Below are 25,102 nucleotides of genomic sequence, written 5' to 3'. Positions count from 1 at the left end.
GTGGGGGGAGGGGCAGGGGATGGATCTCTGCAGGAACAATGAAGATCTCCATTTTTTTTTTCTCTTTCCCGCATTTACAGTGGGGAGGTGCAATCTGTCAGCCTATCAGCAGCGCACACACGGAGCGAAGTGCTTTTTTTCACACAAGCAAGGGCATGTGTCATTGGCAGTGTATGTCACATGTCCTTGCCCTATAAGACCAAGCCATTTTCCCCGTCGCCACCATTTTCTCACTGCTGCAGCTGCGTGTTAGACGGCACCGCTGTTGCTGTGTGCGCTATACCTTGTTAATTTCAAGCCAATTTTCGCACAAATCTACAGATAGCTTGGGAGTAGGGAATAGTTGTGATTGCAGTCCTTTTAAGGACTAGGTTACAGCATTTCCTACGACTTTTATCAGGCAGGTCTGTGCTCTTAAATAGATAGATTGTGGGAGTAAAGACTAATTGTAATTGGAGTCCTTTTCAGGACTAGGTTACATCAGTTCCTATCAGTTTTTGCCAGGCAGGTCTGTGCCAGTGCTGTGCAAGTTTTTTTCACAGCATTTGGCTGAATCTAGCAAAGCTAATCCTTTTTGGCCTATTGCAGAGTGTGTTAGTCAGTGGAGTAGCCTATCTGTGTTGCAAGATATACCACCTGTGTATAGAATACCAATTTTTTTACTGCACCTAGTGAAGTAAAATCTTTTGGGCATAGCATCATTCTATTACTCCATCTATACTGACCTCCATCAGGTTGCAAATTGAATATAATTTTTTTCTTCATCTACCTCTGAAAAAATATTGGGCTTCTAGCTGTGTGTGGGACTTGTTCTATTAATCCATCTATACTGACCTCCATCAGGTTGCAAACTGAATATATTTTTTTCTGCATCTAGCTCTGAAAAAATATTTGGCCTTCTAGCAGTGTGTGGGACTTTCTCTATTAGTCCATCTATACTGACCTCCATCAGGTTGCAAATTGAATATAATTTTTTTCTGCATCTAACCCAGCCAATAGTTTTGGCCTAATACCACAGTTTGGCCACTCAGCTCTGCTCGGTTCCCATCCATTGTTTTTTTGTGCAAACAACTCCAGAGTTGTGAATTAGTTAACCACCAAAATGAGTGGAAAAAGGCCTGCTGCTGGTGGAAAGGGGAATAGGCGTGTTGGGAAGGGGAAAAAAGGTTGTGTCCGTGGGGTAGGTGCAGAAGAAAGACCATCTTCCAGCCAAACTAAAATGTCTACTAATTTTAGCGGACAATGTGATAAGATCCCTTTCTTACGGCCACGCCAATCGCTACAAATTCCAGATGAGGCACAAAAACAGCAGGTGCTTCAACGGATATCAAGTGCTCCTTTAAGTGGGCTCTCCTCCACATCAACTTCAACATCACAAATACTCCAGTCCTCAAAGGTGTCACCCCAATCGCACTTGCTTCCTCACAGCTCCCAAATCTCCAGCTGCCCTTCTGAGTATGAGGTAGAACAGATGGTTGAGTCTGCAGAGCTGTTTACTCATACTATAGCCTGGGAATCAGAGGTCGACTCCAGCGCTTCTGTGAATCCAGACGAGGAAATGATCTGCACTGATGCCCAGAATCTTTGAGTCGGATCCAGGACCAGACGCAGAAGGTTCTGACCATAATGTAGACCCTCATTCCCAAACTGTAACTCCTGTTGGTGGAGACAATGAGGAAGACGATGATAAGACTCAAATACCTGATTGGAGCGACAACTTTAGTTTTTTGTCAGGGCAGGAACAGGTTGGCTCTGAGGACGACGGGTGTGATAACGCACAGGGTGATGATGATGAGGTCGGAGATCCCACTTACTGTCAACCCACAGTCAGCCAAGAGATGAGGTCAGCAGAGGAGGTGGAGGAAGATGCTAGTGACGACGAGGTCAGGTTGCGCCTTCCTGGACAGAGACGTAGTACTGGAAGCACGTCAACAACTGCATCCTCAAACACAACTCTGCCTCTCACCACAAGTCGTGGTGGCTCTTCAGGTCGCATGGGTGCTAAGCCTTGCATAGCCTGGGCATTTTTTCAGATCGATAAAGATGACCCAACTCGTGTTATCTGTAACATTTGTCAGCAAAAGCTAAGTAGAGGCCAAAAAATACATAGTTTGAGTACTTCATGCATGAACCGGCACATGGACATGAAGCATAAGTTGCAGTGGGAAGCTCAGTGTGCTACAATGCGGCCTAGCCGGCCGGGCCAACCACCGTCTGCCATATCTTGTGCATCCGCGGCCTCTTCATCCTCTGTGACTGGGGGGACAGCAGTCACACCTGTTTTGGGGCGCAGACCTGCCACCTCTTTACCCGCAACAGCCAGCGTGATTGGCAGGTCATCATTTTCTTTGGAGGTGGTAACACCAGCTGGTGTTGAGCGCTGTCCGACATCGATAGCACCACCTTTGGATCAAGGCAACCTAACATGTCCGCCTGCATCTTCCTCACAGACCGGCAGTTTGCCGGGGACACCCTTATCAACCCCGTCTAAGCACAATAGCCAGCCCTCGGTCCCTCAGATGTGGACAAGTAAAAGACCATTTCCTCCTAGCCATGAGAAAGCTAAGAGGTTGAATTTCACCATCTGCAAGCTCTTGGCTACAGAAATGCTGCCTTTCCGCCTGGTGGACACAGAGGATTTTCGAGACCTTATGTCCGTCGCAGTGCACCAGTACCAGATGCCCAGTCGGCACTACTTCTCAAAGAAAGGTGTGCCTGCGCTCCACCAGCATGTCGCACACAACATCACCGCTTCTTTAAGAAACTCTGTGTGTGACAGGGTGCATTTCACCACAGACACTTGGACGAGTAGGCATGGACAGGGGCGTTACATGTCGCTGACTGGGCACTGGGTAACTATGGTGACAGCAGGACAAGGGGCTGCTGTCCAAGTCTTGCCGTCCCCACGAGTTGTGCGTCAATCCTCTTTATGTCAAAGTTCCTCCACTGCTTCTGCCTCCTCAACCTCCTCTCGGTCTTCCACCTGCACCCAAAGCCTGTCTGGTCATGCCACAAGCTTTCTAACTGCGCAGAAGGGATCCTGCACACCTCCTTACTATGCTGGCAGTAGGGCTCAACGTCATCAGGCGGTTTTTACATTGAAATGTCTGGGAAATGTGAGTCACACAGCTGAGGAGTTGTGGTCAGCTCTGGAGAACCAATTTCATGAATGGTTGTCTCCACTGGACCTGAAACCAGGGAAGGCCGTGTGCGACAATGCTGCAAACCTGGGTGCGGCCCTTCGCCGGGGCAATGTCACACACGTGCCTTGTATGGCTCACGTGTTGAACCTGGTTGTCCAGCAATTTTTAGCCCACTATCCCAGACTAGATGGCCTTCTGCAGAGGGCACGGTCGCTGTGTGCTCACTTTCGCCGTTCGCATCCCGCAGCTCAGCGACTTACATCTCTACAGAAGTCGTTGGGCCTGCCACTTCACCGGCTAAAATGCGATGTGCCTACCCGGTGGAATTCAACTCTGCACATGTTGCAGCGACTGTGGCAGCACCGACAAGCCCTGGTGCAATACGTTCTGACGTATAGCCTGGGCCAATGACATCCAGAGGTGGGGCAAATCACGCTGGAGGAGTGGTCTCAGATCAGGGACCTATGCACCCTTCTGCACAGTTTTAAAATGGCGACGAAGATGTTTAGTGCTGACGATGCCATTATCAGCATGACTATTCCGGTGATTTACATGCTGGAGCACATGTTAAACAGAATTCGGAGTCAGGTGGTGGCACAAGAGGAGGTGGAGGAAGTAGAGGAGGAGGAGTTGTATGCGGAAGGGCTAACATCTGCAAGGTCCAGACGGTCGGCAGCACCAAGGCGGCAGGCATGTGAGGGTGGGGGAGATGGTTTTACCAGGGCGCATGGTAGCAGCCAAACTAGTGAGGAAGGTGCAGGAGCCCAGGAAGAAGTGGAGGACGAACTGATGGAAGACTCATCAGATGAGGGAGACCTTGATCACATTTCTGTTGTGCGAGGTTGGGGGGAGAGGACAGAGGAAGGAAGCATGATTGTTACCTCGCCACCAACACAACAGGGACTTGGAGCTCCTGGATGCGCAACACACATGAGTGCCTTCTTGCTGCACTACCTGCAACATGACCCTCGAATTGTGAGAATTAGAAATAATCCTGACTACTGGGTTGCCACACTGTTAGATCCCCGGTACAAAAGTAAATTTGCAGAAATTATTCCTGCCATAGAAAGGGATGCACGCATGCAGGAGTATCAGCAGAGACTGTTGCAGAATCTTACATGTGCTTTTCCACAAAATACCAGTGGTGCACGTAGTGAATCTCACAGTTCCAACTTGCCAACCGTGGGACCGTCAAGTGTTCAGCACTCAAACCGTAACAGAACCACAGTATCTGCTGGTAACATCAATTTTGCGGAATCATTTCACCACTTTTTTAGCCCATCCTTTGCAAGGCCACAGGAGACAAGAAGTCTGACACATAGTCAACGCCTAGAGACGATGGTACAGGAGTATCTCCAAGTAAACATTGAAGCCACGACTGTGTCACTGGACCCTTGCTCTTTTTGGGCTTCCAATCTGGATAAATGGCCGGAGTTAGCCACTTACGCCTTGGAGATCTTGTCATGCCCCGCAGCCAGCGTTCTGTCTGAACGTGTGTTCAGCGCTGCTGGTGGTGTGCTGACAGATAAGCGCACGCGGCTCTCCACTGATAATGTAGACAGACTCACGTTCATAAAGATGAACAAATCATGGATCCGAAATGACTTTTCTACCCCTGTGTCATCCTGGGGAGAGTAAAAGCTTGATGATTGGTTAAAATCACCCTACCAACCGTTTTAAGCTTTCAAATTACTAATCATGTTTATCTGTATCTTGGCTGGAAAATAATTTGGGCTTTGTAGCAGTGTGCAGCACTGATTCTATTAGGCCATCTATAATAAGCTCCACCAGATTTAAAATTACTAATCATGTTTATCTGTATCTTGACTGGAAAATAATTTGGGCTTTGTAGCAGTGTGCAGCACTGATCCTATTAGGCCATCTATACTAAAGCTTCACCAGATTTAAAATTAATAATAATTTTTAGCTGCATCTAGCCCGGAAAATAATTTTGGGGCTCCGAGATGCGCAAGGCACATAAGTGCCTTCTTGCTGCACTACCTGCAGCATGACCCTCATATTGTCAGAATTCGAAGTAATCATGACTACTGGGTTGCCACACTCTTAGATCCCCCAAACTTTTCGATCAACCTTTTCATTTTAATAAAGACCAAAAAAATGGTCATTTTTGAAATTAGAAGCATTAGCAGGTTGTTAGAAACTGAAATCAAACAGTTTTCAACTCAAAACTTTATTCTAGGTGATGTTACATTTTCACATAGGACCCCTTGTTCGAAAGGAGCTTCTGAACTCTCTCGTCCATTGAATTTGTCAGGTTTTGGATGGTTTCTGCTTCAATTGTTTTGCATGAGGACAGAATACCCTCCCAGAGCTGTTGCTTAGATGTGAACTGCCTCCCGCCATCATAGACACAACTTTTAATGATGCTCCAAAGGTTCTGAATGGGGTAGAGGTCAGGGGAGCATGGGGGTCACACCATAAGTTTGTCCCCTTTTATGCCCATATCAGCCAGAGATGCAGATGTTTTATGTGCAGCATGAGATGGTGCATTATCATGCAGAAAAATGATCTTTCTCTGAAATACACGGTTCTTCTTCTTGAACCATGGCAGGAAGTGCTGTTTGAGAAAATCCACATACATTATGGAGTTCATCTTTAGCGCCTTCAGGAATCCTAAAGGGGTCGACAATCTCTCTCCCCATGATTCCAGCCCAAAACATTACTCCACCTCCTCCTTGGTGGCGCTGTAGCCGTGTTTGCGTGGGGTGTCCATCAACCAGCCATCCTCCACTCCATCCATCTGGACCATCGAGCGCTGCACGGCACTCATCCGTGAACAAAACAGTTTTGAAATCAGTCTTCATGTAATGTTTGGCCCACTGGAGCCGTTTCTGCTTGTGTGAAGTGGATAGAGGAGGTCGACAGGATGGCATATGCACAGCTGCAAACCTCTGAAGGACCCTGCATCTTGTTGTTCGGGGGACGTTGGAGGCACCAGCAGCTTCAAAAACTTGTCTGCTGCTATGACAAGGCTTTTTTGCCGCTGCTCTTTTAACCTGACGTAATTGCCTGTAGGAAAGAGTCCTCAATTTGCCCTTATCAGCACGCACACGTGTGTACTGTGAATCAGCTACATACTTCTTGATTGCCAAGACACTTCATCCTGATCATCGCACAATGTTGATTGTAGTCATGCCTTGACCTAAACACTCCACAATTTGTTGCTTCTCAGCAGCCGACACATCCTTTTTCTTTCCCATTTTGGCAGAAAATGTAGGCTGCTTAATAATGTGAGACAGCCTTCTTAAGTAGTCTTGCCTTTCATTGGACACACCTGCCAAACTAATTAGCACAGGTGTCTGCAATTGCTTACAGTGATATAAAGAGCCCTGACACACATCACCATCAATGAGTTTAACTGACAAACAAACAAATTCTTCCCTTATCACTCCTAAACACTTTTTGCATAATAATTTGGAACACAGTGTACATGTGCTTTTCCACAAAACACCAGTGGTTCACGTAGTGAATCTTACAGTTCTAACTTGCCAACCGTGGTCTGTATGGAGTTGTTCAATAAAGGGCCCAAAATTAAGATAACATAGATGGGAGAGGTCTCTATGAATAGGAATTCCTAAGTATTTGATACCCTGTGAGGGCCAGGCAAAGGGAAAGTTGGACTGGATGGAATCCTATATGGATTTGGCGAGGGAGACATCGAGGGCCTCAGACTTCGCTGCATTGATTTTAAAATTTTACCATGTAACAAAGTGATCTATTTCAGCCATAACAGCATGGATGGATATATGTGATTGAGTGATATATACTAGGACATCATCAGCAAATAGAGAGCACTTGTACTCGGTGCCTCCCACCTCAATCCACCTAATATTGGGGTTATGGCGAATTGATGAGAGCAGGTGCTCCGTCACTAGGATGTATAAGAGAGGGGACAGAGAACATCCCTGCCTTGTCCCATTGGTGATTGTGAAAGGTGATGAAAATGTTCTGACGCGCCCCCTGGGCCTTGGGACACCCGGAGCCGGACCCTTTTTGGTGGATGCTGGTGGTTGTAGTCTCCGTGGCGGCAACCCGGTTCCGTGGCTCAGGGCGGTCAAACCAGTGGCGGAACTATTTATGTGGTTTTGATGTTTAAATGTCCGACTACGCCACCCGTGGATTGCGGTCAGAGTGAACCGCCGCTCCAGGGCAGACCGCTGAGGCTGGTGTTGTGGGTGCAGCAGAGCGTAGCATAACTCCCCACGGGAGGAGTATAGCCTCAGGGCAGTGTATGCGGAGGATGGGGGTGATGGTGCAGGGCAGCAGCAGTAATGACACGGAGTCAGTGATGCAGTCCAGGGCCTTTACTCACAGTTCTTATTATCCAGACCACGTCTGCAGGTAACGGCTGCCCACGTCGTACTGTGCTCACCAGGTGAGGGGCTCAGACAACTCCTAGATAACTTTGGAGTGCTTCACAGGACCCCCTTTGTGTGTCCTTTGTCTGGCCTTTCTTATCAACCCTTCTGTCCGGCTGCCTCGGGCCTCCTCTTGGTAAACTTGGCGCCAGTTTCCCTGACCCTATGTGGTGCCTTCCTAGCGGGTGTAGCGAGGGGCTGCGCCACATAAAATGTCACAGCCTCCTGTTTCTAGCTGAGGGTCGTTTCCTGCCTCCACTAGTTTCGGGGACCGGTCTCCCCCTTTGGCCTGACCCCTCCACGCAGGTGGATTCGGGCGTGCGGTGGCGACTCGCCCGTCCGCACCCCTGAGATCGTTCCTCGTTCCTGGAGCCTTCTCCGCTCCTCTTCCTTCCTTCTCCCTCTTCCAGGCCTGGGCCTCTGTTACTAGGCCCGCCTCCGGAGCAGAGCTCATGCAGAGCCCCTGCTCCCTGCCACTTCTGCTCAGACTTCTCTGCACTGAACTAATATGGTGCCCACCTTTTATACTCCCTTCTCAATGCACCCAGGAACTGCTTCCTCCCTGCTCCTGCACTACAGGGTTCCCCTTCCTCAGTGTTCCCTCCCCCCACTCCAGCCAGGGACAGGGACTGTCGTGCCCATCTCAGGGGCATATTGGTCGCCCTGCCCCACGGCAATGTGGTGTAATGCATGCACGTGTCGGGTCCTGATCCACACTACATCCTTACCTGAGAGTGAGATATCACACCTCTGGGTGAGGTGCAATACCTCTGTAGCAACCGAGCCCTCAGGGTGCTACAGTTCCATTTATCTTCAGCCTAGGTGACGTATTGCGATACAGGGCCGTGATTTTGGCTATAAAAGGGTCCCCTAGACCCCTACCCCAAGCTTTTTAAGAGAATCATATATGGCGTGCCAGGAGACTCTATGAAATGCTTTCTCAGCATCCAACGAGAGTATCTAATTACAAATTTTTAACTGCATCTAGCCCAGGAAATACTTTGTGCCTAGTAGTAGGGTCTGCTAGTCAGCGGATTATCCCGGCTGTTAAGCAAGCTACACCACCTGTAGTTTGGACACTTCATTTTTTCAAAGGAAATGCTTCGGGACCACGGGATACTCAGTGAAGAGCATCAGGAGGCACCCCAAGGCATAGGGGCTGGGACTGGCAGTAGGATGCCTTGCGGTGGACAGCCGAGCTCGATCCTTATAAAAGCTTTTTAACTGCAGCAGCTTTAGTGGACGCTACTGGAGCTGGAATTACGCGGCTGCTGGCATGAGACTTGCCCTCCAATAAATCCTTGTAAATGGATTTAAAGTGTATTTATTCAAATTAGAGAGACAATTTAAATTAAAAAGCTTAGAGCTGCCTCCACCACAGGGGGGCTCGCTCGACCCACCAGCGGACAGGCACCAGTATTGGGAGAGGGGGGCTGGCCGTCAGGGTTCACCGCGGCTCTGGCACAAACCCGGCGACACGGAGGTGGCACGGGCAGGAGCGGACTGAACGTGTCGGCTTCTCACTTTTTGGATTTTAGAAGGGCATGACATGCCTATATCTGTGTCTCCCCCTCCTTTTACTCCTCCACCTCTTTTCTTTTCGCATGACTATATGTACTTGTCACTTTTCCATGTGTTAGTTGTGTCTTCTGAGCAGTTTGTCAGCTTTTGGACACCTTTGAAGGTGTTTTCTATGTGTTTCTATGTGTTTTTGTTTGCCTGCCATTGGTTTTAACGGTGTTCCAAGGTGTTCGACGAACAGTTTGACGAACAGTTCGGCGAACACACGGGTGTTCGACGAACCGAACCGAACTCGAACACTACGGGGGTGGCTCAACACTAGTCTTGACTCTTTACACCTCCACCATAAAATGCAGAAAGAAGCAATCAAAATGTATGTATCCCAAAACCCTTTAAGTATTCTTGTTGCCTGTAGCAACTAAAACCAGCTCCATTTATTCCACGAAGAACTGAAGTGCATCTGATAGGTTGTTGTGAACTGCTGACACTTTTTGATATGGGTTATTCATATCATTGTGCCCCTGTCACTTTAATATGTTTTAGGCCGTATTTTTGTTCGATTAATGTTTTTTTTGTTTTTTTTTTGTATCTTTTAGGTTTACTGTGACTACCATGGCCATTCTCGCAAGAAAAATGTGTTCATGTATGGCTGCAGTATTAAGGAGACGGTATGGCACACAAACGTCAGCGCTGCGTCCTGTGATATAGTAGAAGATAGCGGATACAGGGTAAGGACAGCACAAATCTGTCATGTCAGGTGGCTTAATCACTGATACAGCTATATACATGGCTAGCTACAGAAGGCATTCCCTGCCATAATTTATGATATGCATTTGTGGCAAGGGTGGAATAAAGGCTCTATTGCATGTGATGACTGTAGCAACTAATGTATGCAGATGGTTTTCACTGTGTTCCATTGTTTTGTGTCTACAGCTCCCATGCAGACCTATGTATCTTCATGGTAACTGACAAATAGTCTCATCATACAGTCCTGTTTACTGCTTTCAATCTGTCCCCTACTCCTAGCTAACTTATTAAATGCATGTTACAAAATAAAAAAAGAGGATGGATGGAAACAGAGCTATTCTCAGTTGTCTTTTAAAAGGGTTGTCCAATTACAATCAGGATATGTGATAACTTAAAGATGGTGGGGGTCTGATGTTAGGGACCCCCACTGATCGCCACAATGGGGCTCTTTTGTCCCCGTTAAAATGGATCAGCATATTCACCTGACAATGGGGGACTGATTTACTAAAAATTCTGGCTTAATTTGCAACTAAAAAAATTCTTTCCTGCTTTACACCACATTTATTATGTGCTTTAGGCTAAGCGCCCACGATGCAGAAATGCTGCTGATTTTTTCTGCATCTCCTTGGCAGGAGAAACACATGCGGATTGTACATGCGGATTGTACATGCGGATTGTACATGCGGATGTGAAGCGTTCTTCACTTGCATTTCCACATGCGGGTTGACAAGCGCTTTCCAAGCGATTTTAGCATCACTTGGAAAAATGCTTGATAACTTGGTCACACTACATAAATCCATGCAACCGGCATGGATTTATATAGTGTGACCAAGTTAATAGTTAAAAAAATAATAAAAATGGTAAAAAAAACATTATACTCCCCTTCTGATGGCCCCCGCTGACCTGTCACATGACTAAATGATGTCATGGAAGGTCCTTTTACACCACCACGAGCCGCCCAAGACACCGGACACACCGGAGAAGGAGGCCGGGGGCCATCAGAAGGCAAGTATAATGTATATTTTTTATTTAAAATTCTTTTTTTTACAGGTACTATGGTACCCGGGTCTGGATGAGTCTCCTCTTCTCCAGACTCTGGTACCATCCACACATTGAATCGCTTAATATCCGCATGTGCTCATGTAGTCATGCGGATATTATGCGATTCAATGCAAGTCAATGGCAGCAATTACGCTGCGTGTCCGCAAAAATAATGGACATGCTGCGGATTTTTCCGCAATGATAATCCGCAGCGGAAATTACAGTAGCATGTTTACAGCCCATGCGGATTATCATTGGGGACCATGGGGCACGTATTACCAAGCATTTTTTACGCTTTTTCGCTGCGGAAATTCCATGGCAAAAACGCTTGAAAAACGCATAGTGGGCACGCAGTCTTAGAACACATTTTTTTTATCCATGCTCTTCATGGGGGCACAGCCTGTTGGGGAGAGGTAAGAATTGTGATTGTGTACCAAAAATGCGCCTTAATTTGACGTAACTTTAGATAACCAAAGTAAGTCAAGATCATGTGATCTGTGATCTTAGAATAGACAGTGTCATTTGCACCAAATTTATGAAACCACATGAACTAGTGTAATAAATTTGGCACATTTTAAGCCTCATTTAAACGTCCGTGATTTTTATCATATGTGGAAAGACGGATCGTTGTTAATCAGTGTTTCTCATCCGATTTTCATCAGTGTTTGGTCAGTATGTTTAGTTTTTACCATCTGTGTTTCATCAGTGATTTTCACGTATGGATAAATGACAAAGCTTCTCCTATCTATTACTATATTAATCACTTAGTGCACTATGCACAGACTGATCACCAATACCATCTGTGTGCCATCTGTGATTTTCACAGACCCATAGACTTGTATGCGTAATTCTGATCCATGACTCAGATCAAAAACGGACGTGTCTCCTTGATTATTTGCAGACCACGTGGTCCGCAAAAAATCCACAAGCAATGTGAATGTTCAATGCTGTCCTGTCTGTATATTCTGCTGGTTCACAAGATTAAAAGCAAAAGTTTGACTATTTTACACTTTGATTACGTGGTCATTGTGGTTTCTCTTTATGGTACACAGCTTTGCTTGATCTGTCACATAATGGGCACTGGCAGCAGACTAAATGTATTCCAGCTAATATTGAAATCAGAATAAAGTCTCTTCACCTCTATTTACGTCTTTTTCTTCCATGCAGACTCTTCCCAAAGCCCTGAGCCAAATTGCGCCAGCATTTTCGATGAGCAGCTGTAGTTTTGTAGTGGAAAGATCCAAAGAGTCCACTGCCCGTGTGGTGGTGTGGAGAGAACTGGGCGTCCAGAGGAGTTATACGATGGAGAGCACGCTGTGTGGCTGTGACCAAGGGAAGTACAAGGTATGACGATACTTAATCTACGTGACTTCACTATGATGGCCATAGTGACTACTTATTAAAACTATGAGAATAAATACATAGCATGCATTTTCCATATGCATTTGATTACTAGTGTAGCCAATCTGGACTGATGTCACAGCTGGACTTCATTATACTTTACGGCTTCTGAATATTACCTGCTGTGTCCACAAATATAGTGTCTGATACAGCCTCCTACAAACTGAAGCTATCATCCACCTAGTTAACATCCCTAATATTAATACCATTCATTCTGCAGCTGTTTACATTGCCTAAAAGAATATATGGCCTTCCAGGTGTTTCTGGTTAACCTGACTACTTGATGATTTTGCCCATAAAAGATCACTGCTGAATTTCATTTTCTCCATTAGTGCTGAAGGAAATTTAATTTCCCCTTGGGGTGTGAATTATTTCCTTTTTTCACATATTTTTGTTCCATAGGCTGCCATCCATAACTGTCAACTACATGCTGTCGTCAGTACAACATGAATATAGCAACAGGAAAACCACAGATGTCGATATAGAGTTAGGTCCAGAATTATATGGACAATGACACAAGTTTTGACTGTTTTAGCTGTTTACTAAAACATTTTCAAGATAGTTATATAATCAAAATGGGGTTAAAGGGCATACTCTCAGCTTTAATTTGAAGGTATTCACATCCTAATTGGAGTAAGAGTTTAGGAGTTATAGCTCTTTAATATGTAGCTGGCTCTTTTTAAAGGGACCAAAAGTAATCGGACAATTATCTCAAAAGCTTTATAATGGGCTGCAAGTGATTTTTCCTCATGAATGCATCATCAATTAAGCAGGTAAAAGGTCTGGAGGTGATTCCAGATGTGGCATTCATATTTGAAAGCTGTTGCTGTGAACCCACAACATGCGGTCAAAGGAGCTCTCAATGGAAAAGAAACAGACCATGAGGCTGAAAAAAAAGAAGAAATCCATCAAATAGAATGCAGAAATATTAGTAGTGGCCAAATCAACATTTTGGTACATTCTCTAAAAAACGAGAGCAGTGATGATTTTTGGAATTCAAAAAGGCTTAGATGTCCACGGAAGACAACAGTGGTGGATGATCGCAGAATACTTTTCATAGTGAAGAAAAACCCCTTCACAACATTCACCCAAGGGAAGAACACTTTCCAAGAAGTAGGTGTTTTAGTATCTAAGTCTACCATAAAGAGAAGGCTTCATGAGCGCAAATATACAGGGTTCACCACAAGGTGCAAATCATTAATCATCCTTAAAAATAGAAAGGCCAGATTAGACTTTGCCAAAAACATCTAAAGAACCAGCCCAGTTCTGGAAAAGCATTTTTTTTGACAGATGAAACGAAGTGGAATGCCTCATGATACAAAGCACACCACATGCACATGGTGGCCGCTGTATGATTGCATGGGCATGCATGGCTTCTGGGCATGGGCATGCATGGCTTCTGGGTCACTAGTGTTTATTGATTATATAACTGAAGACAGAAGCAGTCAGATGAATTCTGAAATGTACGGGGCTATACCTTCTGCTCAGATTCAACCACATGCAGCAAGATTGGACGGCGCTTCACAGTACAGATGAACAATGGCACAAAACATATTGCGAAAGCAGGCCAAGAGTTTAAGGCAAAGAAGTGGAATATTCTGTAATGGCCGAGTCAATCACAAGATCTCAACCCCATCGAGCAGCATTTCACATGCTTAAGACAAAACTTAAGGCAGAAAGACCCACAAACAAGCAACAACTGAAGTCAGCTGCAGTAAAGGCTTGGAAAGCATCACAAGGGAGGAAACCTAGTGTTTGGTGATGTCCATGGCTTCCAGACTTCAGCCAGTCATTACCTGCAAAGAATTCTCTATAAAGTATTAAAAATGAACATTTTATTTATGGTAAAGTTGATTTGTCCAATTACTTTTGAGCCCCTGAAATGAGGAGGTTTTGTAGAAAAGTGTTTTCAATTTTTTACATTTTTCTCATGATATTTTTGTTCAACCCCTCTAATTAAGCCTGAAAGTCTACACTTCAATGGCCTCTACGTTGTTTCATTTTAAATCAAAAATAGTGGCATGCAGAGCCCAAATTATGAAGATTCGGTCACTGTCAAATATTTCTGGACCTAACTGTGACCTCTAATGTGACCTTCCAGTTACAGGAATTCTGGGTTTACTTGCATTGCACTATATTATCCTACCTATAAAAATGTTATTATGTTTGTGCCATAAACTTTTTTTTTTTTTCTCCCATGAGCAAAAAAAAAAAAAAAATCACAAACAGTAGTTTTATTCTTTTATGCACGCTAAACAGAAAAATAATAATTTGGTCCCAGCTGCTGTGTAATTGTATGTGCCCACGATCAGTATTTTCAGGGTTTTGGATGCAGCTCACCTGCGCTGCAGTACAAGCACAGTGAATGGAATTTATAGAAATCCCATGCCCACTGTGCTTCTATCTGACACCGCGTAAACTCACCCATGGCACGGCTTTATGAGCCGCAGCACGTTAATTTCTGTTGCGGAGATGCTAGTCTCCGCAACAGAAATTTCCCCAATTGAATGTATAGGGTGCGTTTACTCCGCATGTGTTCAATGAACCTATGAGGATTTATTAGCATGATCGGATGCAGCGCTTTGGACGCAGCGAAAATACGCTGCGTCCAAAGCGCTGCTTTTGCCTGATCATGGGCACATAGCCTAAAGCTTTGCCTCTAATTCCACCTTCGAGTTGCAATTCAGTTTCTGCAAATCTATATGCAGTGACACATACTGTGCAGTTCTGTAAACTTCCACAAGAGGGCAGTGTCTGCATTTTTCTTCCATCAGTACTGTGAGAAAATATCACAAGATGTGAACATTTTCTGTATATGATTCTGCTGATTTACTCATTATTTACTTGCCTTCTCTTCCTATTTTCCATAGACAATGATGTTCCAATTAAAGTAACATTAAACTGCTTGTACTGAATTATTAGGTGATATGGATTGTAATGCAGTGATGTATTAGTGGGCCAATGGTGGTCAGTCCAAATGTGGCTTACTACATTATATGGACAGCTTTTCCCATAGTAATTATGCATTAGTCGGAAGGACTTCCTACTGAGCCACACATTGCAGTAGGCAACTCCAAATAGCTAGCAGTTGACATGCTGGATATTATATTCCTTAGTATGCACTTTTTAGATTGTGTCTACACAATGACTTTGAATGGAACACAGGTCATCCGCCCAAAGATCGCCGTGTGCTGATGCATTGCAGTGTAATAGTGCAGTTCGTATTGAAACGACTTGGGTACCACAACTCACAAAGTCAGAGCCACTCTAATTTTTTGCGCCTCTCTTGTTGCGGTACCCTAAGGGTTGAAATACGACCCCATTCAGCTATATTTTGCTGCATTGAGGTAGCAGTGGCAGATGGTGATATTGGTCGCCACGTAGCCTCAGCCTAAAAAGGGGAACCTGTCCCCTCCAAAAAATGCTGTTTACCTGGTATTAAAGGAATAATCTGCAGGTAAATAGTGTTTAAATCAAGTTTGGCTGCCTTACATGAGCAACTTCTACAGGGAAAAAAGGAAATTCTATCCTCCCTGTAGCTTCTCGCTGCCACTCTGCATTCGCTGCACAGTAATCACGCTGTTATCACCCCCTGGCACTTTGACTGGCAGCCTGCTGTGGACACACGCTGCAGAACAGGCTGTCAATCAAGGTGCGGGGGAGTGATAACAAAACGGTGAATTTACCCAGCGCCCCTATGATTGGACTCAAACGGCGGCAGGATGAGTAAATCAGCTGAGTTTTATTTAGATGCCCGACCCGAATATAAGCCGAGGCACCTAATTTTACCACAGAAAACTGGGAAAACTTATTGACTCGAGTATAAGCCTAGGGTGGGAAATGCAGCAGCTACTGGTAAATTTCCCCATCGTGGTAAGTATTGCCCCCTTATCCCCAATCCTGATATGCATGGCCCCCTCATCCCCAATCCTGGTATGCATGGCCCCCTCATCCCCAATCCTGGTATGCATGGCCCCCCCATCCCCAATCCTGGTATGCATGGCCCCCTTATCCCCAATCCTGGTATGCATGGCCCCCTTATCCCAATCCTGGTATGCTGAGTTTTATTTAGATGCCAATTATGGCACCTGCAAATTATCACTATATTTGCAGGTTAAAGCTGTATTTGGAGGTGACAGGTTCCCTTTATTGTAGCTTTTGCCATGTAGGCATGGCTGCATAGACCACCAGCAAAGCTGATTTAACTGGGAAAAGATGCTGTACACTTCAGATGAATGATTGCCCAAGTAACACATGGAAGACACAAGTTCACCAAACCAGGAGCTGATGCCATAGAGGAGGATCCTAAAAGATGAACCTCACTCTATAATGTCGTCAGTCAGAAGAAAAGGGCCTGATTGGCTGAAATAGAAGGCAGTTATGGGCAAAATTGATAAGGTTTTGTCCTATATTAAAGGGGTATTTCCATCTCGTACATTTATGGCATATCTGCAACATAAGCCTTAACTGTATAGTAGATGCGATTCGTGCCGGTACTGAAAATTACATGCAAACGGTTCCGGTTCTTGAGATGGATACGGATCTCATTAGAGGCATGAACATATACTATACACTTATGATTTGTGCTCGGATATGCCATAAATGTATGAGATGGAAATATTCCTTTTAAATACCTTGCTATATAAACATGACTTTAAAAGCAAAAGACTTAACATAGAAGTGCCTTAAACACCAGCACTTAAAAGGGTATAGAGAATTAGAAAAATATGGTTGATCTCTTCCTTCCCATCTTGTATTGCAGTTGACTTCCATTGATGCGAGTGGACTGAGCTGCCATATCCCACACAACATGTGGACAGGGGTTGCACTGTTTTTGCAAAAAAGCTACCATGTTGTTTTTTTTTTAATCCTGTACATCCTCTTAATAATGTAGGAATTGCCTGTCCTGAGTAGTGCCATGGTTCTGAAGATTGTTTTTTTTGTAATATAAAAGGGAAATGGATAAATCTAGAAGACCCCGTCTTGCCTGCAGCCAGGATGTAGCTTATTTCAGTGCCTTGTACTGCAGGCCGGGCACATCTGCTTCTCTCTTTAAAGTTCTGGTTATGCTAAACTAAAACGTTTGATTCCTAGATGGGAAAGTTGTTGCTGCGACGGCTTCCTTTCTTTTCAGATTGCCTTATGCAGGTTTGCATGACATTATGGAGTTAAGGCAAAACTCTGGTCACAAAAGACCCTTATGGAAGGATGGGGTTTAGTAATCAAATCTCTTCAGATCTGCTATCCAGTAATCTAATACCAACTTCAGTGCAGGACTCTGAGCAGAGATCACCAGTTAAATGGTTTTTACTATTTCAATTTTTTTTTTCCATATTAGATTTGCAGAAAATATAAATACAGAAAATATAACTATAGAGTTAATTTTTAAACTAAAAGATCCCTTTGACAGTCAGCATTGCTGATTCTACTGCAGGCTATGGACACTTGTAATGGAAAAAATATTTTTACGTGTTTCTTTTCATTTAATCTAAGTTTGAGGCTGCAGTCATTTATTCTACATTAGTTTTCAGACCCCTGATGCTCAGTTTGCAATCTGGTGCCACATTTCGATCTTTCCCTTGTGAGTGTGTTCCTACCGGTAATAAATAGAGATGAGCGGTGTTCGACTAGAACTGTTCGCCAATCTCAAATTCGAGCTGTTTTGGGCGGTGTTCGAGTTGTTCGACGAACCCGAACGATTTGCAAAAAATTCGGCTGTTCGAGGTTATGTTCGATAACTGTTCGTGCACCAAAAGCGTGTCCTGCATGTCTGCCGCTATTTAGAGCACCAATCATGCAGGGATTGTCTGCCACTCACTGTAATGCCACAGCCATGGTGGTTGTGGCATTACAGTGATTGCCCAAATCGATGGGAACAGTGCCAACAGTGAAACATGAAAAGCCGGCAATTCAGCAGCGGCATACACCTGTACCCGACAATTTAGAACCGAAAGAATAGAGCTTCACACATAGATTAGATAGATAGAAACATGTCAGCCACATATATACGAAGTACAGTGACAGTGTTGCTTACTGTACTTGTCATTTAGCGTAAAGGATTTATCAAAAAAAATAATAGTGTTTTCATGCACCATCACTTTAAAAAAGCCGGCCGGCAATTCAGCAGCGGTACCCGACAATTTATAACAGACAGAATAGAGCTTCACACATAGATTAGATAGATAGAAACATGTCAGTCACATATATATGAAGTACAGTGATAGTGTTGGTTACTGTACTTGTCATTTAGTATTAAAATAAAGGATTTATTATTAAAAAAATTGGCGTGGGGTTGCCCTTAATTTTAGGCTCTAGCGGAGGTTAAGCAGACAGCTGGGGCAAATGTTTGAAGCCTGGGAAGGGGGTAATACCCACGGAGCTTCCCAGGCTACTAATATCAGCCCCCAGCTGAATACATAGCCTTTACTAGCTATTAAAATGGGGGACCCCCCAAAAAAAATGACGTGGGGTCCCCCCTAATTTAATAGCTAGCAAAGGCTAGGCAGACAGCTGGGGGCTGATATTAATAGCCCAGGAAGGGAGCCATGAATATTGGCCCCCTCCCAGGCTAGAAACACCAGCCGTCAGCCGCCCCAGAAATGGCGCATTCATAGGATGCGCCAATTCTGGCACTTAGCCTCGCTCTTCCACGCTGCCCTGGTGCGGTGGCAGGGGGTAATAGGGTTGGGGTTGATGTCAGCTTATAATGCCAGCTGACATCAAGCCCAGGTTAGTAATGGAGAGGCGTCTATAAGACACCCCCATTACTAACCCCATAGTCAAAGTTAAAAAAAACACAAACACCCAGAATAAAGTCCTTTAATTGAAATAAAGACACAATCCTTTATTGTTCTAAATTAAACCATACTTACCGTCACGCCCATTCCAGCTGAAGCCAACGATCTCCTGCAATAAAAGAAAAATAATAAAGCAACCTCATCCTTACCTTTCCATGGTTCCCACGACAGCTTCAGCTCTGCTACATCGAGATGACAGGCTGGACCGCAGCAGAACGCTGCCATCCAGCCTCTCATCCCGCAGACACTGAGAAGCGCAGGCTTGCTTGCGCTGCTCAGCGTCTCTCTGTGACGACATCCAGATGAGCCGAGTTCATGTCCAATGAACTCGGCTCACCTCATGCACGTCACTGACAGCGTGGGAAAATTCTCACGCTGAAGCGGTGAGTGCAGGAGAATTCTCCCACTCTGTCAGTGACGTGCATAAGGTGAGCTCATGTCCAATGAACTCAGCTCACCTCCTGCACGTCACTGACAGCGTGGGAGAATTCTCCTGCACTCAGCGCTTCAGCGTGAGAATTCTCCCACGCTGAAGCGCTGAGTGCAGGAGAATTTTCCCACGCTGTCAGTGACGTGCATAAGGTGAGCTCATGTCCAATGAACTCAGCTCACCTCCTGCACGTCACTGACAGCGTGGGAGAATTCTCCTGCACTCAGCGCTTCAGTGTGAGAATTCTCCCACGCTGAAGCGCTGAGTGCAGGAGAATTTTCCCACGCTGTCAGTGACGTGCATGAGGTGAGCCGAGTTCATTGGACATTAACTCGGCTCATCTGGATGCCCTCACAGAGAGACACTGTGGAGCGCAAGCAAGCCTGCGCTTCTCAGTGTCTGCGGGATGACAGGCTGGATGGCAGCGTTCTGCTGCGGTCCAGCCTGTCATCTCGATGTAGCAGAGCTGAAGCTGTCATGGGAACCATGGAAAGGTAAGGATGATGTTGCTTTATTATTTTTCTTTTATTTCAGGAGATCGTTGGCTTCAGCTGGAATGGGCGTGATGGTAAGTATGGTTTAATTTAGAACAATAAAGAATTGTGTGTTTATTTCAATTAAAGGACTTTTTTCTGGGTGTTGTGTTTTTTTTAAATACTTTACTAGAAATTCATGGTGGTCATGTCTAATATTGGCGTGACCCCATGAATTTCGGGCTTAGGGCCAGCTGATAATGCCAAGCTGGCCCTAACCCCTTTATTACCCAGTGAGCCACCGCATCAGGGCCCTGGATGAGTTGGGTACAGCGCCAGAAGATGGCGCTTCTATGAACGCGCCATTTTCCGGGGTGGCTGCGGACTGCAATTTGCAGCGGGGGTGGCCCAGAAAGCTTGGGCCTCCCTGCGCTGCGGATTCCAGACCCCAGCTGCCTAGTTGTACCTGGCTGGACACAAAAACAGGGCGAAGCCCCACGTCAATTTTCTTTAAATTATTTCATGAAATAATTAAGAAAAAAAGGGCTTCCCTATATTGTTGTGTCCGGCCAGGTACAAATAGGCAGCTGGTGGTTGGGGGCAGCCCGTTCCTGCCTGCTGTACCTGGCTGGACACAAATATAGTGCGAAGCCCCACGTCAATTTTTTTTAAATTATTTCATGAATTTCCTGAAATAATTTAAAAAAACTGAAGTGGGGCTTCGCACTATATTTGTGTCCAGCCAGGTACAGCAGGCAGGAACGGGCTGCCCCCATCCACCAGCTGCCTATTTGTACCTGGCCGGACACAACAATATAGGGAAGGCCTTTTTTTCTTAATTATTTCATGAATTTCATGAAATAATTAAAAAAAAAGTACGTGGGGCTTCGCCCTATTTTTGTGTCCAGCCAGGTACAACTAGGCAGCTGGGGGCTGGAATCTGCAGCGCAGGGAGGCCCAAGCTTTCTGGGCCCCCCCCCCCTGCTACAAATTGCAGTCCGCAGCCACCCCGGAAAATGGCGCGTTCATAGAAGCGCCATCTTCTGGCGCTGTACCCAACTCATCCAGGGCCCTGGTGCGGTGGCTCACTGGGTAATAAAGGGGTTAGGGCCAGCTTGGTATTATCAGCTGGCCCCAAGCCCAAAATTCATGGGGTCACGCCAGTATTAGACATGACCGCCATGAATTTCTAGTAAAGTATTTAAAAAAAACACAACACCCAGAATAAAGTCCTTTAATAGAAATAAAGACACAATTCTTTATTGTTCTAAATTAAACCATACTTACCATCACACCCATTCCAGCTGAAGCCAACGATCTCCTGCAATAAAAGAAAAATAATAAACCAACCTCATCCTTACCTTTCCATGGTTCCCACGACAGCTTCAGCTCTGCTACATCGAGATGACTGGCTGGACCGCAGCAGAACGCTGCCATCCAGTCTGTCATCCCGCAGACACTGAGAAGCGCAGGCATGCTTGCGCTCCTCACTGTCTCGCTGTGACGGCATCCAGATGAGCCGAGGTCATGTCCAATGAACTCGGCTCACCTCATGCACGTCACTGACAGCGTGGGAAAATTCTCACGCTGAAGTGCTGAGTGCAGGAGAATTCTCCCACGCTGTCAGTGATGTGCATGAGGTGAGCTCATGTCCAATGAACTCAGCTCACCTCCTGCACGTCACTGACAGCGTGGGAAAATTCTCCTGCAATCAGCGCTTCAGCGTGAGAATTTTCCCACGCTGTCAGTGACGTGCATGAGGTGAGCCGAGTTCATTGGACATGAACTCGGCTCATCTGGATGTCGTCACAGAGAGACGCTGAGCAGCGCAAGCAAGCCTGCGCTTCTCAGTGTCTGCGGGATGACAGGCTGGATGGCAGCGTTCTGCTGCGGTCCAGCCTGTCATCTCGATGTAGCAGAGCTGAAGCTGTCGTGGGAACCATGGAAAGGTAAGGATGAGGTTGCTTTATTATTTTTCTTTTATTGCAGGAGATCGTTGGCTTCAGCTGGAATGGGCGTGATGGTAAGTATGGTTTAATTTAGAACAATAAAGGATTGTGTCTTTATTTCAATTAAAGGACTTTATTCTGGGTGTTTGTGTTTTTTTTAACTTTGACTATGGGGTTAGTAATGGGGGTGTCTTATAGACGCCTCTCCATTACTAACCTGGGCTTGATGTCAGCTGGCATTATAAGCTGACATCAACCCCAACCCTATTACCCCCTGCCACCGCACCAGGGCAGCGTGGAAGAGCGAGGCTAAGTGCCAGAATTGGCGCATCCTATGAATGCGCCATTTCTGGGGCGGCTGACGGCTGGTGTTTCTAGCCTGGGAGGGGGCCAATATTCATGGCTCCCTTCCTGGGCTATTAATATCAGCCCCCAGCTGTCTGCCTAGCCTTTGCTAGCTATTAAATTAGGGGGGACCCCACGTCATTTTTTTGGGGGGGTCCCCCATTTTAATAGCTAGTAAAGGCTATGTATTCAGCTGGGGGCTGATATTAGTAGCCTGGGAAGCTCCGTGGGTATTACCCCCTTCCCAGGCTTCAAACATCTGCCCCAGCCGTCTGCTTAACCTCCGCTAGAGCCTAAAATTAAGGGGAACCCCACGCCAATTTTTTTAATAATAAATCCTTTATTTTAATACTAAATGACAAGTACAGTAACCAACACTATCACTGTACTTCATATATATGTGACTGACATGTTTCTATCTATCTAATCTATGTGTGATGCTCTATCTTTCTGTTCTAAATTGTCGGGTACAGATGCTGAATTGCCGGCCGGCTTTTTTAAAGAGACAGTGCATGAAAACACTATTATTTTTTTAAATAAATCCTTTACACTAAATGACAAGTACAGTAAGCAACACTATCACTGTACTTATTATATATGTGACTGACATGTTTCTATCTATCTAATCTATGTGTGAAGCTCTATTCTTTCTGTTCTAAATTGTCGGGTACAGATGCTGAATTGCCGGCCGGCTTTTTTAAAGAGACGGTGCATGAAAACACTAATATTTTTTTTAATAAATCCTTTACACTAAATGACAAGTGCAGTAACCAACACTGTCACTGTGCTTCTTATATGTGTGACTGACATGTTTCTATCTATCTAATCTATGTGTGATGCTCTATTCCTTCTTGTCTAAATTGTCGGGTACCGGTGTATGCCGCTGCTGAATTTGCCGGCCGGCTTTTTTAAAGAGAGTGTCTTCTGAGCAGTTTGTCAGCTTTTGGACACCTTTTACAGGTGTTTTCTATGTGTTTCTATGTGTTTTTGTTTGCCTGCCATTGGTTTTAACGGTGTTCGACGGTGTTGTAAGGTGTTCGACGAACAGTTCGACGAACAGTTCCTCGAACATCCCGGTGTTCGACGAACCGAACCGAACCCGAACACTACGGGGGTGACTCAACACTAGTAATAAAGGCTGGGGGTGAGATCTGTGTCCAGGATGCTGCAGTCCTCAGCTCTTATGTATCAGCACAGCTTCACTCCTGGAGTGATTTCCCATTCTTCAGGTTATAAACAAGTGTGTCCCCCACACACTCTTCTTTTTCCTCACTGATTTGCCATGTAAAAACCCTTTCTTCCTCCCTGCTGGTATCTCCAAGGATAGGTGCACACAACCCTTTTCTCTCCACTTCAGAAAAACGGTCCAATTTTTCTGATCGGACTCTGATTAGAATGGGACTCGTTTTTATTGGAGGTGGAGAGAAAAAAAAATTCTTCACATTCTCCATTATGTCAGTTTGTGAAATTAGTCCTTCACTTGGGTGTTATCCAAGTTCGGTCCGATGTTTTCCACGCACCCATAGATTTGCATGGCCGATTTTGATCCAGCACTCTGATCAAAATTGGACATGTCACAGATTTTTTTTTTTTTCCCCTCGGACCACTCAGTCCAAGGAAATAATTGGACATATGCACAGCCCCATAGAATAATATGGGTACAAGTGCTATCTGTGAAAACCATGGATAGCACTCGTCCAATATAATCAGTTATGTGCATGAGCCCTTACAGTAAGAACAAGGAGGGGGGAGGGCCAGATTTGTTTCAAACTTGGCAGTCCACCTTTCTTTTAAAAAGACTTAAACGCACTGCAAAATGATAGAACATTTTTAATGAAAACTAGTTGCTTAATTTTGCAATTAGTATAGAAATAAACAATAAAAAAAACTAACCCTGCACAGGTGGAAATAAATAGCCCTTATTCTCTTTCCACTTCAGAACATTATTGTACGTTATGGAGAGGGTATGGGTGTATGGAGCGGGCTGTGTTATACAGCAAACACATGCCTCTACAAGTAGTGACCAGAAATGGCACTGCCACTGTCAATTTCATATCTTCACAGCATAGACAATTGCCTTCAGATGACCACAAGGATAAAAGTCTAAGGGGGTCAGATCGGGAGACCTTGGTGGCCATTCAACTGGCCCACGACGACCAATCCACTTTCCAGGAAACTGTTCATGTAGGAATGCTCGGACCTGACACCCATAATGTGGTGGTGCACCATCTTGTTGGAAAAACTCAGGGAACGTGCCATCTTCAGTGCATAAAGAGGGCAACACATCATCATGTAGCAATTTCAGATATCCAGTGGCATTGAGGTTTCCATTGATAAAGAATGGCTCCACTATCTTTGTACCCCATATACCACACCATACCATCAAGATACAAGATGTGCAGCATCTGAAACAACGGATACTGGAAGCCTGTGCTAGCATTTCTTCTGCGGTGTTGCTATCAGTGTGTCAAGAGTGGGAGAAGAGGGTTGCATTGACAATCCATCACAATGGGCAGGACTTTGAACACATTTTATAAGTGGTCATAAACTTGTAAAAAACTCATGAAAAAATAAAGTTACATTAAAACCAAGCACACCATTGTTTTTCTTATGAAATTCTCAATAAGTCTGATGTGTTACATGACCCATTGAAAAAATCTTCCCATTGAAACATCTTTCCATTGAAGAAAATAAAGTTGGATCCAAAATGGCCGACTTCAAAATGGCCACCATGGTCACCACCCATCTGGAAAAGTTTTCCCCTCCCATATACTAATGTGCCACAAACAGGATGTTGATACCACCAACCATTCCCATTTTATTTTATATGTATCCGTATAAATGGCCCACCCTATATACAGTGCCTACAAGTAGTA

The 25,102-nt window shown here is 45.1% G+C and overlaps 1 protein-coding gene across 3 annotated transcripts in view; it reads left to right on the top strand.

Moving 5' to 3' along the window:
* Positions 1–25,102, top strand: part of AGTPBP1 (ATP/GTP binding carboxypeptidase 1) — a 189,108-nt gene that overhangs the window by 132,813 nt on the left and 31,193 nt on the right. For all 3 annotated transcript variants that reach the window (XM_073670940.1, XM_073670941.1, XM_073670942.1), the window contains 2 exons: positions 9,640–9,771; positions 11,999–12,175. In XM_073670940.1, the coding sequence (XP_073527041.1) occupies positions 9,640–9,771; positions 11,999–12,175 (309 nt within the window). The remainder of the gene's footprint in view (positions 1–9,639; positions 9,772–11,998; positions 12,176–25,102) is intronic.

This window comes from Phyllobates terribilis, unplaced genomic scaffold (genome assembly GCF_046119375.1).
Source record: "Phyllobates terribilis strain yellow unplaced genomic scaffold, ASM4611937v1 Scaffold_1__5_contigs__length_1240528914, whole genome shotgun sequence".
NCBI classification, from domain to species: domain Eukaryota; kingdom Metazoa; phylum Chordata; class Amphibia; order Anura; family Dendrobatidae; genus Phyllobates; species Phyllobates terribilis.
Note: the sequence above shows the minus strand (reverse complement) of the source record. Positions and strands in the feature narration are given on the sequence as shown.